Source organism: Hemitrygon akajei, chromosome 9 (assembly GCF_048418815.1).
Source record: "Hemitrygon akajei chromosome 9, sHemAka1.3, whole genome shotgun sequence".
Classification (NCBI taxonomy): domain Eukaryota; kingdom Metazoa; phylum Chordata; class Chondrichthyes; order Myliobatiformes; family Dasyatidae; genus Hemitrygon; species Hemitrygon akajei.
Genome location: NC_133132.1, coordinates 149,745,519 through 149,766,212, shown reverse-complemented (window position 1 = coordinate 149,766,212; position 20,694 = coordinate 149,745,519). Strand labels below are relative to the sequence as shown.

At 41.6% G+C, this 20,694-nt stretch overlaps 1 protein-coding gene across 1 annotated transcript in view; it reads right to left on the bottom strand.

Moving 5' to 3' along the window:
- The window catches only part of LOC140732687 (adhesion G protein-coupled receptor F5-like), a 50,517-nt gene extending 34,415 nt beyond the window's left edge, over window positions 1–16,102 (bottom strand). The window contains exons 1-4 of the mRNA XM_073055371.1: window positions 16,099–16,102; window positions 15,301–15,473; window positions 11,868–12,038; window positions 4,375–5,754 (exon numbers count right to left, since the gene is read on the bottom strand). Coding sequence (XP_072911472.1) covers window positions 4,375–5,754; window positions 11,868–12,038; window positions 15,301–15,473; window positions 16,099–16,102 — 1,728 coding nt within the window. The remainder of the gene's footprint in view (window positions 1–4,374; window positions 5,755–11,867; window positions 12,039–15,300; window positions 15,474–16,098) is intronic.
- Between the last annotated feature and the right edge of the window lie 4,592 nt (window positions 16,103–20,694).

The following is a 20,694-nucleotide window of genomic DNA, read 5'->3' as shown; positions in this document are numbered from 1 at the left end:
AACAGTTTCAGGGAGACAGTCACCCCTAAAAGTCAGGAGACAGGTAACTAGGTGACTGTAAAGAGAGGGAAGGGAAATAGACAGAAAGAGCATTGCACCCCTTTGGCCATTCCCATCAATGATGAGTATACTGTTTTGGATACTGTTGGTGGGGACGACCTACCGGGGACAAGTTGTAGTGGTCGCGTCTCTGGCACCGAGACTGGACCCTCAGCTCAGAAAGGAAGGAGGGAAAAGAGGAGAGCAGTAGTGATAGGGAATTCATTAGTTAGGGGGACAGATAAGAGGTTCTGTGAGAGAGATCGAGAATCCCGGATGGTCTGTTGCCTCCTTGGTGCCAGGGTCCGCGATATCTCGGATCGAGTTCTTGGTATTCTCAGGAGAGAGAGTGAGCAGCCAGATGCCGTGGTCCACGTGAGGACCAATGACCATAGATAGGAGTAGGGATGAGGTCCTGAAGAAGGAATATAGGGAGTTAAAAAGAAGTTGAAAAGCAGGACCTCGGGGGTGGTAATCTCGGGATTGCTGCCTGTGCCATGAGACAGAGAGGGTAGGAACAGCAAGTTATGGCAGATGAATGCGTGGCTGAAGAGTTGGTGCAGGGGGCAAGGGTTCCGATTTCTGGATCATTGGGATCTCTTCCGGGGGAAGTCTGATCTGTACAAAAAGGACAAGCTGCACCTGAACTGGAAAAGGACCAATATCCTGGTGGGCAGGTTTGCTAGAGCTGTTGGGGAGGGTTTAAAATAGTTTGGCAGGGGAGTGGGTATCAGAATGTGAGTGCAGATATTAGGGTAGAAGGACAAGGGCATGATGCTATGTGTTCTGAGTTGGTGAGGAAGGACAGGCAGGGGACAAAACATAAATGTAGCCAGTCAGAGGGGTTGAAATGTGTCTATTTCAACGCTAGGAGTATTCAGAATAAAAGGGATGAACTTAGAGCATGGAGCAGTATGTGGAACTATGATGGTGTGGCCGTTACTGAAACTTGGCTGGAGGAAGGGCAGGATTGGCTGATGCAGGTACCGGGTTTTAGGTGTTTTAAAAGGAGTAGGGTGGGTGGTAGAAAAGCAGGGGCGGGGTGTGGGTAGTAGCATTACTGGTCAGGGATAGTATCACAGTTATAGGAAGAGAGGATGCTGCAGAGGGAGTGTCCACTGAGTCAGTGTGGGTGCAAGTCAGAAATAGGAAGGGATCAATCACTGTGTTCGAGTAGTCTATAGGCCCCCAAATAGCCCTCGGGACACCAAAGAGCAGATAAGCAGGCAGATTTTAGAATGTTGCAGGAAATACAGGGTTGTAGTTATGGGTGATTTCAACTTCCCTCATATTGACTGGCACCTCCTGACTGCAAGGGGAATAGATGGAGCTGAATTTGTCAGGTGTATTCAAGAAGGATTCCTGACACAGTATGTAGACCGGCTGACGAGAGGAGAGGCCATACTGGATCTAGTTCTGGGTAATGAACCTGGTCAGGCGGCAGACCTCTTGGTGGGGGAGCATTTTGGTGAGAGTGACCACAACTCCCTTAACTTCAGCATAGCTGTGGAAAAGGATAAAAACAGAAAAAATGGGAAAGTGCTTAACTGGGGAAGGGCTAACTATGAAGGGATGAGGCAGGAACTAGAGAGAGTAAATTGGATACAGATGTTCAAGGGTGAAAGCACAGAAATAATGCGGAAGCAGTTTGGGGACTACTTGTGCTGGGTTCAGGATAGGTTTGTCCCACTGCGACATGGAAAAAATGGTAGGAAAAGGGAACCATGGCTGACGAAACATGTGAGGCAACTCGTCAAGAGGAAGAAGGAAGCATATGTTAAATATAAGAAGCAGGAAGCAGGAGGGGCTCATGAGAAATATAGGGTTACCAGGAAGGAGCTTAAGAAAGGACTTAGGACAGCTCAACAGGGGCATGAGAAGGCCTTGGCATGTAGGATTAAGGAGAACCCCAAGGCATTCTATGTGTCTGTGAAGAACAGAAGGATGACAAGAATGAAGGTGGGGCTGCTAAAGGATAAAGAGGGCAACATGTGGAGGAGGAGGTTGGGGAGGTCCTAAATGAATACTTTGCTTCAGTATTCACAAGTGAAAAGGACCTTGATCAGGGTGAGGTCAAAATAGAACAGGCCTGTGTGAGGGACAATGTGGAAATTAAGGAAGAAGAAGTGTTGGATCTTCTTAAAAATATCAAGATTAATAAGCCACAGGGCCGGACATAATATACCCCAGGTTGCTGTGGGAAGTGAGACAAGAAATTGCTGGATCAGTAGCTATGATCTTTGAATCCTTTTTGGCTGCAGGGGAGGTGCCGGAGGAATGGAGAATGGCAAATGTAGTTCCCTTGTTTAAAAAAGGTAATAGGGAGAATCCTGGGAACTATAGACTGGTGAGTCTTACGTCGGTGGTCTGCAAACTATTGGAAAGGATTCTTAAGGATAGGATTTATGAGCATTTGGAGAAATACAGTCTACTCAAGGATAGTCAACATGGCTTTGTGAAGGGAAGGTCGTGCCTCAAAAGCCTAATTGTGTTTTTTGAAGAGGTAACAAAAGAAATTGATGAGGGTAGGGTGGTAGATGTGGTCTACATGGATTTTAGCAAGGCATTTGAGAAGTTCCCCCATGAGAGATTCATCCAGAAAGTCATGAGGCATGGGATCAGTGGAATCTTGACTGTTTGGATGAATATTTGACTTACAGGAAGAAAGCAGAGCGTAGTAGTGGAAGGAAAGTATTCTGTCTGGAGTTCAGTGACTAGTGGAGTGCTACAAGGATCTGTCCTGGGACCCCTGCTCTTTGTGATTTTTATAGATGACCCAGATGAAGAGGCGGAACGATGGGTGAGTAAGTTTGCGGATGACACAAAGATTGGAGGAGTTATAGATGGAGCTGTAGGTCGTCGAAGGTCACAAGAGGATATAGACAGGATGCAGAGTTGGGCAGAAAAGTGGCAGATGGAGTTCAATCCAGATAAGTGTGAGGTGATGCATTTTGGAGGACAAACCAGAAGGCTGAGTGCAGGGTTAATAGTCAGTTACTTAAGTGTGTGTTTGAACAGAGGGACCTTGGGGTTCAAATCCATACATCCCTCAAGGTCGCTGCACAGGTTAATAGGATAGTTAAGAAGGCCTATGGGATGCTAGGCTTCATTAATAGGGGGATTGAGTTCAAGAGTAGAGAGGTCATGCTGCAACTCTCCAAATCTTTGGGGAGACCACACTTCGAGTATTGTGTTCAGTTCTGGTCACCTCATTATAGGAAGGATGTGGAAGCTGTGGAGAAGGTGTAAAGGAGATTTACCAGGATGTTGCCTGGATTCGAAAACAAGTCTTATGAGGCAAGGTTAACAGAGCTGTGACTTTTCTCCTTGGAGTATAGAAGGATGAGAGGGGACTTAATAGAGGTCTACAAGATTATGTGAGGCATAGATAGGGCGCATAGCCAGTACCTGTTCCCAGGGCAGCAATAGCAAACACCAGAGGGAATATGTAGAAAGTTAAGGGAGGGAAGTTTAGGGGAGATATCAGGGATAAGTTTTTTACACAGAGGGTTGTGGGTGCCAGGAATGACTTGCCAGGGATGGTGGTGGAGGCTAAAACATTAGGGTTATTTAAGAGCCTCTTGGACAGGCACATGGATGAAAGAAAAATAGAGGGTTACGGGGTAGTGTGGGTTTAGTACTCGTTTTAAGCAATATATGGGTCGGCACAACATCGAGGGCTGAAGGGCCTGTACTCTGCTGTGGTGTTCTAGTGTTCTAGCCCAGTGTTTATGGTACTAGCTTATTCCTCAGATTCACTATTAACTTATTGAATTTAAATTTTCCAGCTACCATTTTTGGATTGAGATTTGTGTCACTTATTTAACCCTGAAGTGCTTCAGTAGTTTGATTAAATATTATCTATGGTTCTTTGTCTTCACTACAATTGTGGTTATCCTTTAAAAGTATGGCAGTGCTCCCCATGATGCATGTTGAGATGTGCTAGCAATGTTGAAATTCCAATTCAGAGAAGCACCCCATGGAGTAGTGACACGGAAATCAAGAAAACTGCAGATGCTGGAAATCTGAAATAAAAAACAAAGTGCTGCAAGCGCTCAGATCAAGCAACTTCAGTGATATTCTATTTCACTGTCATGGTGAATGGGTTGTCAAAAAACAAAATTTTCCATGATCCCTACTCTGCAGGACACATCCATGTGTTGGACTTTAGTTACTGTCACATAGAAAATGTTGTGCAGACTTTAATCAAATTATCTATTGAACTGAACCACTAGAAGATATTTAATTGATCTTGATTGCTTTACATAAAATCTAGTACATAATTATAACTATGCCGTTATACAACAAAGGTCATAATTCTTTTTTAATGCATACCTGAAAAACATTGAGAATTGTAAATATATATTGGAAAGCAATATGGGGGTTCTTTTGAAAGGTTGGTATTCCAAATGCCCACGTGAGTCCAAGGATTGGTGTTAGCACTGCAATGCTCCTCACAATCGGTTTTATTGTATCCTTCTCCTCATTATGGCCTTTGCGCCTGTCTCCAATTGTTGGTTGTAGGGGCTTGAATATGACCACAACTAGAACAATAAAGTTGCTTGCGACGATAGACAAAGCCGGTATAATGAAAGCAAGTATTGGGTATTTTTCCCTCCAACTGAGCCAACAGGCATCTTTTCTTATGTAACTGTTCTGTGGATAGGTAACTCCAATTGTAATGGCTGAAATTATTATTGGACACAGATAGCCGATGCCAAATGAGATTCCCATCAAAACAGATTTGCTGATATTGTGGAGTAAGAAAACCAGGTGGTAGACAAGTAGAAGGCCAAGGGTGAACATCCAAAAGAATACGGCGAGGTAGAAAACATGAAAGAAAAAGGTTGCAGCCACACAAGCTGCTGTATCTTGTTTTACAGTGTCTGCCATGATAAACCATACATCTGCTATTAGCAAGTTGATAGCAATGTTCAGAATTGCCACGTGGCGAATATGTGATGCTTTACTCTTGGTCACGTGCCTCCATACCACTGCTTCTATAATGATGGTTATTATTAAGCTTGCTAGAGAAACGGCAACTCCAATTTGGGTTATAGAACTCAGAATACTGTCCTTCACTGGCTTAGCGGACATTAAAATGGAAAAGGATGTTAAATGCTCACAATTACAAATGATGTTTTCTCCATCAAGATCTGGCGTACAGCCATCATTATTCCATATACCATTACGACTAAAATCCCAAAATGCACATTGGGCAGAGTTAAAATCAAGTGTAGGGTTTCTCGTTGAGAAGGTCAACTTCGTATTAATTGGTTTCTTATCACTTAATGTTATTGTCACAACAAGACCATTAATTGAGAAATTTCCTTCGAAGTTTGCATTGCTGGGTAAAATATCAACCCATGTTGGATATGCAATTGTGACAACTACCTTGTTTACCAACTTTTCAAGTTCATCAGTGGGAATGAATATATTAGTAAATAAACTGGTGTAGCCTTCAGTGCCAAAATTATCAAAGGTTACATCAAAGGGGCTTTTTGATCCACGGCTGTCAATTTTAGTAGCTCTGAACTGTAGATTCTCCATTTTAATATCTAAAGTGTCATTCATCAGATTGAGTTGACAACTAAATGTCTCCACTGACAGTAATAATTTAGAACTGATATTTGTTTTAGCTGTTAGGCTGGAGAGAAACTTCCAGGCTTCTATTGATTCATGAGAAATCACGGTGTTTACAGTTTGCAAGAAATTCTGAAAAGCACAAAAGGAATTCATTATTAATCAATCAAATGTAATTCTCAGCAACTCACATACTTTTAAAATAGAAGTGGACAAAGATAAAGACTTGAACATACAAAACATTCAAGAAATGACTGAAGCAAGTTGACTCGAACTTTACTCAGCCCCCCAGCACCCCTCCTCCTCAAAGCCACAAAATATCTTTAGAGATACTGAATCAGAGAAGCAAGGGCTAGTAAAGTCAAAAAGTTTGAAAAAAATTTTCCCCCACCTCCTTGGATAATTATAAACATGAGTACAGGAGATGGGATGTTACATTGAATTTGTATAAGACTTTGGTGAGGCCTAATCTGGATTATTGAATGCAGGTTTTACTCACCTGCCTATAGGAAAGATGTAAATAAGGTTGAAAGAATACAGAGAAAATTTACAAGGAGGTTGCTTAGTCTGGAGGAACTGAGTTGTAAGGAAAGATTGAATAGATTAGGACTTTATTCCTTGGAATGTAGAAGATTGAGAGGAGATTTGATAGAACTATACAAAATTATGAGGGGTATAGACAGGGTAAATGAAAGCAGGCTTTTTCCACTGAGGTTGGGTGGGACTACAACTAGAGGTCATGGGTTAAAGGTGAAAGGCTTAAGGAGAACATGAGGAGAAATGTCTTCACTCAGAAGATCGTGAGCATTTGGATTGAGTTGCCTGCACAAGTGATGCGTGCAAACTTGATTTCAACATTTAAGAGAAGTTTGGATAGGTACGTGGATGGTAAGGGTATGGAGGGCCGTGGTCTGTGTGTAGGTCGATGGAAGTAGGCAGTTTAAATGGTTTGACACTGAATGGTTATTTCTCTGCTGTACTTTTCTATGACTCTAAGACTATAAGACATAGAAGCAGTATTATGCCATTTGGCCCATCAAGTCTGCTTGGTAATTCTTTCATGACTGATTTATTCTTCTGCATTCTCTCCATAACTTTTAACACCGTTACTAATGAAGAACCCATAAACCTCCACTTTAAATATACCCAATGACTTAGGCTCCACAGCTGTCCATAGCAAAACCGCTCTAGAACATCATTCTTGTTATATGTACAAGAACTGAAAACACCCAGTTTTTTCTACAATGTGGTGTTTGCTTCAGCCAAGAACTTTTGCAATTTCTCTTTGAAGGCTTGCAGAGGGACAACCCAAGACAGCAAAATATTCCAGCTACTCTGGGAAAAGAACAGCCTCCTCTTCCTGGAAAGGACAAGTGACTGACCGGTCCTCCCTAATTGTTAAATTGCCAAATCTGTAAAATGTTCTGCATTATGAATTATTCTTTTTTTTTTCCAAACATTAGCCATTTATCCTTCAACCACTTAAAAACAATGCAATGTATCCCAAAAATCTATTGAAAACTTATAATTCTTAATAAGCACTTAGTGATTCTATAAACATCATTCAATATCCTGTTTATTCTGCTGATGTTTCTCTGGATTAGTCACAGCACTAAAGTGAACTGTGCACATAATTAATCTAATTTCAAATCTAATTCTCTGCTGTGACCATCAAGATGTATTGTCTTTAAGCAAAAATATCATTTAACCTATTCTCCCATCAGAGGGAACACTTCAAGTGTAGAAATATTGAAATTGTTAACAAACCTACTCACTGTGATGATGAACGTAACTTTCAAGGCCATTCACAAACACAAATGTAACTGTAGTGTCTGACGCCATCCCTGAAGGAAAAGAGCTGGTAATTCATGCCTCGCTAATTATTAACCAAAGAACTGGATCTAATTCTTAATACAAGGCATCAGATTCCCACTGTTGTAAGATAGCCACTGCAGGCAGCACCCCATGACTGAAGGAAACAACTGCATCATTGGAATGATTGGTCTTGCAGAATTGATTGAGGAGCTCAAGGCAGGAAGCCATTTGGAAACAGCCTGTTTCCACCATCTTCAAAGCTTCAACAAGGGTCAAATGTTCAAAGGTTCATTTATTATCCAAGTATGTATGCCAAATACAACTCTGAGATTCTTCTTTTCCGGATTATCACAAAACAAAAAAAAAACAAGGAAGTCAGTTCAAAGAGAAACACCCTCCCCAAAAAAGAATGGCAAAAACACATATCCTAGCTGCATAAGGGTGTATGAATGTATGAACAGGAAATGGCCATTCGGTTTCTCAAATTTGCCCTGCCATTCAATATGAAAAAGGATTATCTGCTCCAGGCCTCATCTCCTTTCCTATGCCAGTTCCCAGGGCTTTCTGTTCCCTGATTCCTCCACCTTAAATTCCCCCAGAGTCTCCACAACACTCTGGGATAGAGAATTCCAGAGATTCATCACACTGGAATATTTCAACAAACAACTGTCATCACTGAAATATGTGAAATGCTGAATAAGGATCATTAACCACACTCAGCTTCACAAAGCTCAGGGTCATGTGGATTCCCAACCTTCACACCGTGGGATCTTTCCAAATACCTCCTCTAAATCTCCGCTTTGTCTTGCAATCTGCTGCTCATGACTGCATCAGGCACTGTGCTCGTACAGAGATTATTTCACCCACTTTATCTCAGTGAAGAGCAGGTGGGACCTTGTGCAGTAAGATACAGAACAACAAACACAATGTGCTAGAAAAACTCAGCAAGTCAGGCAGCATCTATAGAAGGGAATAAATAGTCAACGGTTCCATCCTGATGAAGGGTCTCAGTCCGAAACACCGACTGTCTATTCCCCTCTATAGTCAACCTGACTTGCTGAGTTCCTCTGTTATTCTGCGTGTGTTGATCAAGATTTCCAGCATCTGTGGAATCGCCTGTGCAGTGAGATACTGTAAGTTTCTTGCAAGTTTAGTAGGAGTTACGGGGATCTGGTACAGAGAGGAGATGAAGCCTGCATAGATCAGTCAGGCATCACTGAATACACTTGTGTCCCAATCAGGGCATAAAAATCCAGATCATTTACTCACTTACAAAGCTTTCTACTTCCAAATGTGCAGGTGGTTGTGTATTATCGTCTGATTCAGTATCAGAATCAGGTTTATTATCACCGGCATGTTACGTGAAATTTGTTAACTTACCAGCAGCAGTTCAATGCAGTACATCATATAGAAGAAGAAAAGTAATAATCATAAATAAATACATAAATAAATAAATTACACTACATGTGTAATAAGTAGATTAAAATCGTGCAAAAGCAGACATAATATATGTTTAAAAAGTGAAGTAATGTTCACGGGATCAATGTCCATTTAGGAATCGGAAGGCAGAGGGGAAGAAGCTGTTCCTGAATCGCTGAGTGTGTGCCTTCAGGCTTCTGTATCTCCTACCTGATGGTAACAGTGAGAAAAGGGCATGCCCTGGGTGCTGGAGGTCCTTAATAATGGACACTGCCTTTCTGAGACACTGCTTGTTGAGGCTCGTACCCAAGATGGAGCCGACTAAATTTACAACCCTCTGCAGCTTCCTTCAGTCCTATGCAGTAGCACCCCTCCCATACCAGATAATGATGCAGCTTGTCAGAATGCTCTCCACAATACATCAATAGAAGTTTTTGAGTGTATTTGTTGACACACCAAATCTCTTCAAAATGCTAATGAAGTATAGGCACTCTCTTGCCTTCTTTATAGCTGCATCGATATGTTGGGACCAGATGGAGCAAAGGTGGCATACAGTGAAACTGTGAGCGACTGTCTTGGTCATTACTTTTGCGATCGCAGGACCCTGTTAGACAACGATTGCCACAGGCCTGCTTCCCATGATTGGTGAAGAAATAGACAGTGAGGCAGCAGTGTCACCTGAGTTGTAGTGAGGACTCGGCCACTAGTTGCCGGCTTATGTTGTAGCATGGTGTCCGGGCTCGGTTGGGGGTGGCCTCTCTCGTCAGTGCTGTCCTCAAGTGTTGTATTGGAGGAATTACCAGCTGGGAACCATCAGTTTGCAGGACTTGTTGCTCAGATTCTTGGACTAAAAATGTGTTTTCTATGCTCTTCCTTTTCTCTTTCTCAATATTTTGAAGGGTCATGTATGTTTTTCACACCTTGGTGCCAGAGGAACACTGTCTCATTTCGCTGTATCCATGTATGGTTTGAATGACAATTAAACATGACGTGATTTGAAGAGCCATGAGGTAATGTTGCAGCTCTGTAAAATTCTGGTTAGATCACACAAGAAGTATTGCATTCAGTTCTGGTCACCTCTTTACAGAAAAGATGTGGAAGCTTTACAGAATGTGCAGAGATTTACCAGGATGCTACCTGGATTGGAGAGCATGTCATATGAAGGTACTGTAGGTTGAGTGAACGTGATCTGTATTCTTTGTAGAGAAGGAGGATGTGAGGTGAATACAATGATGAAAGGCATTGATAGAGGGGTCAACCAGTGACTTTTTCCCAGGGTGGATACAAGGGGACATAACTTCAAGATGTTTGGAGGAAAGCATAGGGGGAATGTCAAAGTTAGGTTTTTCACACAGAGAATGAAGGGTGCGTGGAATGTACTGATGGGTGTGGTGATTAAGTCAGATACATAAGGGGCATTTTAAAAACTCTTAGATAGGCACATGGATGAAAGAAAATTGGAGGGCTATGTAGGAGAAAAGGATTAAATTGATCTTGGATTAGGTGAAAAGGTTGGCACATCATAGGCTAAAGGACCTCTAATGTGTTCCAAGAAAATGGGATCCCAATGCTGACATCCATCCAGGGACATCCTGGTGGTTACAGAAATGAAATTATTGTCTGCTGTATAGTTAGAAGGCCAGTCATTTAAAACCTAGAATCATAGAAATTCCTTCTCTTGGACAGTAGTGAGTCTGTAATTGCTGCCCCTATGATTGGTGGATTATCAGAAATTGATAAATAGGTATAGTTAGGGTAATTGAAAGATCAGAGAATGCTAGGCTTTTGGGACCTGACACAGAAGAGGAATTTAGGCTGGCTGAGATCAGCCAGGATCATTTCGAATGGCAGGACAGGCTTTGGGGAAGCCTGGTGGACAGCTCCTGCTCCAATTTTCTTGTGTTTGCTCCACAACTTGAACATTGCAAGACAGTAGTAAGTGTCAGAGGAAGGTCAGCACACAGAACAAAATCCTTAGGGGCATGAGGAGTAGGCAGAGGAGCAGGAGGATGTGCAGGACTACAGGAGAGATGTTCCAGGAGACACCGGTAATAAAGAGCCCATTGAGAAGAAACATCTTATCAAAGGAGAATACATAATCATAGTCCACAAAACCACTCGCTGGGGTGTCTCTAATACCTGCAATGTTCATCAGTTATTATCCCAAGTGAGCCCTGATGACACGTCCCTCATACCATCGTTTGCAGGACTACCTGCAACAATCAGAACATAGTAATGAAAGAATCTCTGATCCCATTGCTGAAGTCTGTCAATATAACTGTGCAGCTCACCCTGACATTTCCTGAGGATGTGAGGGCGGATTGACACAATGGAGGAAACAGCCACGTATCAACACCAGGTTCTTCATGTGGTGTCTTTGGTTGAGCTCTGGGCTCGCTCTACACAGGAGCTCCCTCTTTATATCTATCTAACTAATGAGAAAGTCCGGATCTTGTTCAGTAAATCTACAGGTTGCCTGTCTCATCGCTGAAGCCTCTATTTCCTCCGAGGTTGGTGAAGTTGTTTTGCCTCTTTATGTGGCATTAAATGCTGATGCCCTCTGTGACTACAGTAGGGAATAGGGTGAACTACTACAAAATACATTTGACCCTATATATGCATGATTTTTGGCTGTAAAACACCATAGATCATTTCAAACACAGATTGCTGCCGTTTTACAATGATTTGCAGGTGATCCTATGAGCTTCAGGGCTTAATATTGTGCTGCCCCCTTAATGTGCCAGGGAAAGGTGGTCCATTTTCTGGGCTGCACATCAAAGATGCCCTAAACTAGATAATACAAGCCCAAACTCAGATCCTCACATCAAATGGACTCTGAGTTGGGCAAAGTCACTGAGGTGAAAGATCAGTTTCATCATGCATTACCCAGAGTTGCTGGAGATGATTCAACGAACTGCTTACATACTGTTCACCTTGCTGAACCACTTTAATGGTAAAAGACACATTGCAGAAAATGCCCTGGACTTCTCCTGCTAGATGCTTGTTCTTACCTCCAAATCTGTTTCATTAACAGTATTGTTTATTTCTGAAAATGTTGTCAGGATGGTTACGACAGCTTCTACATTTCCAGGTTTGGTGATGTTTTGCTCTTGTGAGGCCATAGATAATTGATGAAGAAGACTGGAAAAATTCTTTGTCACTTCAGCAGAAGATTTTGTCACCTGCAAAATGAAAGTAGAAGTGCTTATAAGGACATCTACTTACAATGAGAGCACATCCCAATTAGCAGAATCCCTGTGAATATTCAATCCGAGTAACTGGTCCGAGAGCTTCTGAGCACAAACTCCAGACACCCAAACTATACTCCTTTGGTTACAGTGTTGAGGGATGACTATTTGGGTTTATAACTGGTCACGGTGTAATCTCTTCATTATTGTAATTGTCTCATCAAATCTTTCCAAAATCAAGCAATCAAAAGCACAACAACTTTAAACCAGCTCTCAGATGTGTTAAAATACAGCAAAGAGTTTGGTTAAATCCTTCCATTGTATCACATTGGGAATCCCACCACACAAGTCAAGCACTTTTCTCACTGCTGCCATCAGGAAGATCATGCAAGAGCCTCAGGACTCGCTCACACCACCAGGTTCAGTTATTAACCCTAAACCATCAGGCTCTTGAACCAGAGGAGATAACTTCATTGACCTTCTCTTGCCCATCACTAAACTGTTCCCACAACAACTGGACCTACTTTCAAGGATACTTCCATTCATGTTCTCAATATTTGTTGCTTATTTATTATTATTTTTGGAGTATTTTTATTTTTACTCAGCTCGACTGGTAAAACCTGAGGTACAGGCATAGCCAAGAACATTCACTTCTCAGTTGCTAGGAACTTTCGGACTATTATGGTGTTGTTTAGTATTGTGGTTTCTAAAGGTTTACATAAATACTGCTGTGTAGGCCAAATTGTTTAATTCTATTGCGTAGTGACTTTGGGATGATACCAGTTGTAGATGTTACTATTGGAACAATGTAATCTGGGTGAAGGGTCTCGGCCCAAAACTGTTTATTCTTCTCCATAGATGCTGCCTGGTCTGCTGAGATCCTCCAGCATTCTGAGTGTATTGCTTTGTATTTCCAGCATCTGCAGGTTTTCTCACGTTTGTGGATCTATTAAGTAATTTGTTCTTGCTTGTTTATCCTTTATTATTATATCCAAATGGTTATTATGGATTTTCTGAACTGTACTACATATTAGTGAATAATATAATTTGTAGGACTCTGAATCTAAAACTTGTTCAGTCTTGTATTTATAGTAAGGTATAGTTTCTTTTATGAGATTGTATTTTAAAGCAAGATTTTGGTGAATTATCTTTATCACTTGATTATGTCCATGTAAGTAATCAAATTGAGTTGAACTGATGCAGGATCCTGAAATGTACTGAATTGTTTCTGGTTCTCTTGGCATTTATCATCTTGAATGTGTTGGTCTTTTACCATGTATTTTAGATAATATTTCTGTTTTAACCACCTGGTCATATTGTTTTGTTTTATATAGGATTATATTAAAAAAAAGAATATTTTAACGTGGATATAACAAAAGTGTATATTGCTTTGTTATATTTTTACTATTGAACTCAGTTTGGGAGATTTTCTTAAGCCTTGAAATAAATTCTGTTGGAAGTTTTTCTTATATCGCACTATGATCTACCGTATTTTCTTTGCTTGTTGATATCCCAGATACTTATATGTTTCATATTCATCCGTTGGTTGTATTGTATCCTGCTGCTCTGTTTTGTATTCTATCAGCTCTATTGCATCTTTCTTTCTGTTTGATGCTCTGCACTTATCAAGTCCAAAATTAATGTTTATATCTTTAGAAAATAGTTCTACTATGTGTATTAATTGCTTTATCTTCAATGATGAAGATGTGTCCATATATAGAAGGTGTGTCAAGGTCTAATTCAGTTATTTGTTTCTTATTTGATTCCCAATTTTCATTCAATTCAGTAAATTAGAAAGTGGGTTTAAAGTTTATAAATAAGTAATAAGACAATGTTTTGATTGATCATTTATGATTTCTCCTTTCAATAAGAGATATGTTTGACCTTCTGCCAAAAATTTGGGTAGGTTTTCAGAATTTTTAAGAAAATTGTTGATGTGTATTAATAAGTACAGATAAAGGTTAAGTAAATTTTTATACCAATTGTATCATTGCTATTACTTTTCCAGTTGGAATTATTTTTTATAATTGCTTTTATCATATTCATTGTAATTTCAGGTGTTTGCATTTCTTCATTTGTACGAGTGCGTTCTTTTTCCTCCCTGATCTAGCTTGCTTTATCATTGTGCAACACCCTGTCTGACCAGATATTAGACCAAAAGTTCATTATCTCTGTGTTTGTTGGTAATTATGTGTTGGGGTTGGTGACATTTTGGCACCTTAAATTTAGTTTCAATGTCCTGTAAAATCCCTTTTCATTGTTTCTAAACTGATCATTCTGCTTTCTTCAACTGGCACATTTCATGTATCTATTTATCTTGCTTTATATGCACCAAGCATTTGTGTTAGCATATCTCTAAATTCTACAATGCTTTTGTTAAGTTGATCATATCTTGTATGGACCTTATATTTCTTTAGTATGTCCTTTGCTTTTCTCTTAACTTTCTTGCTCAGGTTATCCATTTTATACTCCATTAGGTGGGGTATTTCTGCTATGAAGATTTCAATTTTGTTTCTTAATTTTTTCTCCCATTTTTGTGTTTCTATTAATGAGTGCCTCTACTTTGAAGTCATTATACTACACTGCTGTTAATGTTGCACAGTATATTATTATTATGTGTAGATCTTCAAATGTTTCAACTTTTCCTAAATATTGTGGTATTATAATATTGTTGAGATTTTTGCAAATAATTTTTTTGCCAATTTTGATGTCATATTTTGCTTTGAAATGTAAGGTCTTTTGTTAGGTCCATGCCCATATATTCTGTTAAATATTAGGATAATTTTGTCTGTAAACTCAGCGTCATTGTCAGCATTCTGCAGAGGTTGAACATCTGTGTTTGTTATCATCAAGCTGCTATCATCAACTTGCAGAGCAGTTGAAGTAGTTGTATTTGAACAGTGCTTCATTGGGTTGCATCTCCATTATTTTCTTGCATAACATTGGTGTGGTATTTTGTAGGGTTTCTTTCTAGCTCTTTCTAGCTAATAATAATAATAATTATTATTATTATTATTATTTCTTCTTTCTTCTTGTATTTGCACAGTTTGTTGTCTTTTGCACACCGGCAGTGCACCCAGCTGGTGCAATTTTTCATTGATTCTGTTATGGTTATTGGATTTATTGAGTATGTCCACAAGAAAATGATTCTCAGTGTTCAATATGATAGCATCTATCGATTTTGATAAAAAAAATTACCTTGAACTTTGAACTTTGGTTAAACCTTTTATTTGAGTACATTATTTGCAGTACCTACCTTAAGAAGATAACTAACTGCAGGTATTAGACAGAAATCATGTTCATCATCATATTGCCCATTCTTTCCACATCTTCTTTTCCTGACACCTTCCGTTCCCTGACAGGGAATTTCCGCAGTGGAATTAAATTTTGTTGTTCCAAATTCGCTGTCGGTGCAGGGAATTTCATCTTCTGTTGAAGGAAATATTATATAGTTTTCCAAAAGGTAAACAGTCTAGTTTCCCCAAGCTTATGTCATGCTCCATGAGTGTATTTAATAAGTTCTGGCTTGGCAGAGAGGGCTTTGACAGAGTTGACCTAGTCTTGCTCCTATTTCTTTTACTTTATTATTCACCTGCCCAGTACTTTCCACATTGGCTTGTTTGTGTTAAACTAGAATTGATGCTCCACAGACGACAATGCCAGGGGCTAACACTGCAGCCTTATGCCACTCGGACATGAAACTAAAATCCTCTTTAATCTTACAGACAGGCACTTGGAGGAATATTTGTACTAAGTTGTCTGCTTTAGCTCATGCTGGCAGAAGTTTCTATCAGCCGGTGTGGCAAAGGACAGATACCTGCATTGGACATTCCACCAACAAAGATCCCTAGCGGGCAATTGGGCCTGACAGAATACGTTCAGAAATTATACAAATTCCTTCAAAGCAAGGAAACACAAGCAGCCAGACATACGTGGTCCACTAGATTTTTCAGATATCAAAGAGAACTGCAGGTAGAGCTATTATGATAGAGAAAAAAGATGCTTGGTCCGCATTATTTTCATGCTAGATCTGTTTAGAATGACCCAAACTGACCCATTCCCCGATCTATGTTTTTGCATTTACTTTCCTGAATACTCATTAATCAACTCTGTTTCATTGCCACCAAATGTGTGAAAATATTTTCTCTACAGAGCACTCGTATATTTCTTCACTGAAGCCCAGATTCTACGGCCCCCTAGTTGCTGTTGGAACAACTTTTCTTTGGCCTTATTCAAACCTGCCATAATCTTGTATACTTCAAACTAAATCTCCCCTCAGCCTTCTTTATTCCAAGGAGAAATGACCAGCCTCTCCAATCTGATCCCTGTTTGATCATAAGAATTAGCCCATCTGATCCCTCCTCCATCCACCCCTCATCCATACTCCACATTTAGTAAGATAATGGCTGATCTGATTACATCCTCAACTCTGCTATGCTAAAATCTTCCCAGTTATCACCAAAGCATCACTGATCTGTGGCTGAAAGAAGGCCATAGTTGGGAGCTTAACATCAAAGGATATACTTTTATCGAAAGGACAGTTAGAAAGGCATAGGCAGTGGTGTGGCTCTGTTGGCAGGAATGGAATTAGTATATCTTTAGAAAGAGGTGACATAGGATCAGAAAATGTGGAATATTTGTGGGTGGAGTTAAGAAACTGCAAAGGTAAAAAATCCATTATGGAAATCATATATAGGCCTCCAAATAGTAGCCAAGATGTAGGGTTGAGATTGGAAAGGAAGCAGGAAAAGGCATGTGATAAGGTTAATGGCACAATTATAATGGGGGACTTGTAATGGAGAAAATGTAATGACTACCAAGGTGGCGCGCGTACAGCGGCGGTGTTGCGAGCTAGATTCCAAATCTACAGTATACGACTAATTTCTATGATTTTCTCAGCATTTTCTGTTCAAGTAGCTGATAGTCATATCAGATACGATAGACTGACCCTTCTGAACATCGGAAAAGCAGCATTTACCCATTATGTGCCGCCTTTCCTACCCTGGGATCCCCTGCTTGCACAATCCATGGGAGATTCATCTCTTACACCGCCACTACCTCGGAAGAAATACCAGAGAAGAGAGAGAAGGGCCGGCATCCTGGTGAGGCTGAGACGGCATGCGAATCGACCGCCACTCCCTCGTATACTCCTGGCTAATGTTCAGTCCCAGGATGACAAGCTTTGTGAACTGAGAGCTAGAATCCCTATCAGTGGGAAACAAAGGAATGTAACATTTTGTGCTTCGTGAAGACCTGGCTGACAGAGGAGATACCAGACCATGCTAACGGACCTCTGGATTCTCCCTGTTCCGGGCAGATAGGCCAAGAAACCTCTCTGGGAAGAGTAAAGGCTGAGGGGCATGTTTCATGGTCAACAAAGAATGTGACCATCATGTGACCCCCAGAATGCGTGTTCCCTAGACCTGGAATCCCTGGTGCTGCTGTGCAGACCTTACTGGCTGCCTAGGGAGTTCACGGCTGTTATCATCACAGCGGTGTACATCCCGCCACAGGCTGATACTGACCTGGCTCTCAAGGAATTGTACGAGACCATTAACATGCTGGAGAATGCACGCCCAGAGGCTGCCTTCATCATCGCCGATGACTTTAATCGAGCATTGCTGATGAAAGTCTCACCAAAGTTTTGTCAGCACATCCAGGTGAGCATTCATGGAGATAAGACCCATGACTACTGCTACACTCCCTTCCAAAGTGCTTACAAAGCTCTCCTTCGCCCAGCTTTTGGAAAATCAGATCATTTTTCAATCCTGCTTCTGCTGATGTACAAGCAGAAGCTGAAACAAGAGGCGGCCGTAGTTAAAACTGTCCACTGTTGGTCCGACCAATCGGCCTCCATGCTGCTGGACTGCTTCGATGATGTTGACTGGAATGTCTACCATGATGAGGATGTCTCCAAGTTCACTGATGGTGTCACGTGCTGCATCAGGAAATGCATTGAAGATGTTGTCCCCCAGAAGTCTGCCATGGTCTTCCCGAACCAGAAACATTGAATCAATAGTTCCGTGTGAGCAGCACCTACGGCGCAACATTCAGCTTACATCACTGGCGATCAACTAGAGCTCAAGAAAACCAGTTATGATATGCACAAAGCTAACAAGGCTGAGAAACCACAACACAGGGACAAGATTGAGTCAAGATTCACAACAAATAGCACACGTGACTTGTGGCGAGGGTTGCATACCATCGCTGACTTCAAAGCCAAATGTTGTGGTGCCACCAACATCGCGGCCTCTCTCCCAGATGAGCTCAATCGCTTTTATGCTCAGTTCAATGTCGCTAACTCTGAGCCTCCGAGGAAAGCCACCACTACAACCTGCAACCTGGTCATTTCCGACGCTGAGGTACACAGATGTTTCCAATGAGTGGACAATCACAAGGCTGCGGGACCAGACGGCAACCCAGAGCGAGTGCTTAGGATGTGTGCAGCACAACTGGCAGATGTGATTACAGACAGTTTTAATCTCTCCCTCTCTCAGTGTAGAGTGCCCTCCTGCTTCAAATTACCCACCATTGTCTCTGTACCAAAAAAGACCAAGGTAACATGCCTGAACGACTGGTGTCCTGTCGCAGTCTCCTCAATAATAAGCAAATGCTTTGAGAGGCTGGTCAAGGATTAGATATGCAGCTTGCTACCACCCAAACAGGACCCCCTACAATTCGCCTAATGACACAACCAATTGACAGATTACACAATAGCCACTGCTCTACATACTGTCCTTACACATCTGGAGTAGAAGGATGCTTATGTGAGAATGCTGTTCTTGGACTACAGTTCAGCGTTCAACACCACATTCCATCGAGGCTTGACAAGAAGCTCAAATACCTTGGTCTTGACCCTGGTTTGTTCATCTGGATCCTGGACTTTCTGTCAGATCGCCAGCAGGTTGTAAGAGTGGGCTCCCTCACCTCTACCCCTCTGACTCTCAAGACAGGAGGCCCTTAGGCCCATGACTGTATCGCCACCCACAGCTCTAATCTGCTAATTAAATTTGCCGGTGATACTACATTGATTGGCCTTATCTTAAACAATAATGAGGTGGCCTACAGGGAAAAAAATCATCTCACTGTCACAGTGGTGTCAAGAAAACAACTCTCCCTCAATGTCGCAAAAACAAAGGAGCTGGTTGTGGATTACAGGAGGAATAGAGATGGGCTAACCCCTATTGACATCAATGGATCTGGGGTTGAGAGGGTAAACAGCTTCAAGTTACTTGGCATCCACATCACCCAGGACCTCACGTGGGCTATACACACCAGCTGTGTGGTGAAAAAGGCACAACAGCGCCTCCTTCACCTCAGACGGTTGAGGAAGTTTGGTATGGGCCCCCAGATCCTAAGAACTTTCTATGGGGGCATAATTGACAGCATTCTTACTGGCTGCATCACTGCCTGATATGTGAACTGTACCTCCCTTAACTGCAGGACTCTGCAGAGAGTGGTGTGGACAGCCCAGTGCATCTGTAGATGTGAACTTTCCATGATTCAGGACAATTACAAGGACAGGTGTGTAAAAAAGGCCCATAGGATCATTGGGGACCCAATCCATCCCAATCACAATCTATTCCAGCCGTTACCATCTGGGAAGTGATACCACAGCATAAAAGCCAGGACCAACAGCTCTGAGATATTCCATGCCCTACCACCTGGGAGGCAACATACCATCCAGGAATCTTGTTCTCATTCACAGAACCTCCTTTCTGTTCCTCTATCTAATGAATCCTTTATCACTACAGTATGCCTCTTCTCCCCTCTTTCCTTCTGAGTCACAGAGGCAAACTCAGTGCCAGAGACCCAGCCTCTGTGACTTTCCTCTGCTAGGAATTCCCCCCACTCCCAGCAGGATTCAAAGTGATATATCTGTTGTTGAGGAGGATTGCCACAGGGGTACTGTGCACTAGATTCTTACCACCTTTCCCTTTCCTCACATTTTCCTGTGTCCTGCACCTTGGGTGCAACTACCTCTCAATATTTCCAAACTATTACCCCCTCAGCCTTCTGAATGATCCGGAGTTCATCCAGTTCCAGCTTCAAGTCCTTAGCGTGGATTGTTAGAAGCTGCAGCTGGATGCTCTTCTCGCAGTTGTAGTCGTCAGGGACACTGGAGGTCTCCCTGCCTTCACACATTCTGCAAGAGGAGCATTCAACTGTCCTGTCTGGCATCTCTACTATCCTAGCTGAGCAGATATAAAAAAAAAGAGGAAAAAAAACTTAAGCTCAAGCTTTTCTTTTCTTTACTTTCTTTACTGAAGTCCCTCTTTGTTGAAGCTTTGAAGAGCTAAAGCCTCACGGTCACCACTCTGACTCTGTCCACTCAGATGACAGCTACTGTGGCAATGGCCTCTGCTCTTGCCCCTGCCTTCCTGCACAAAGCTGATTAATGGTTTGCTTTTAGATTCAATTAAAGATTCTCTGCACCAGTTTCCTTGTAGAAGTTTTCCTTCCAGTTTCCTCTCAGCTTTATTTTTGGAAGTTAACAGGTGTCAGAGGAACTTGCATGTCTGCATCATTTCTAAATCAGGTGTGTCAAATTTGTTTATTGATACTTTCTAGGATAGAATACCATAAAACCATAAGACAAAAAACAGAATTAGGCCATTCGGCCTATCAAGTCTGCTCTGCCATTTGATCA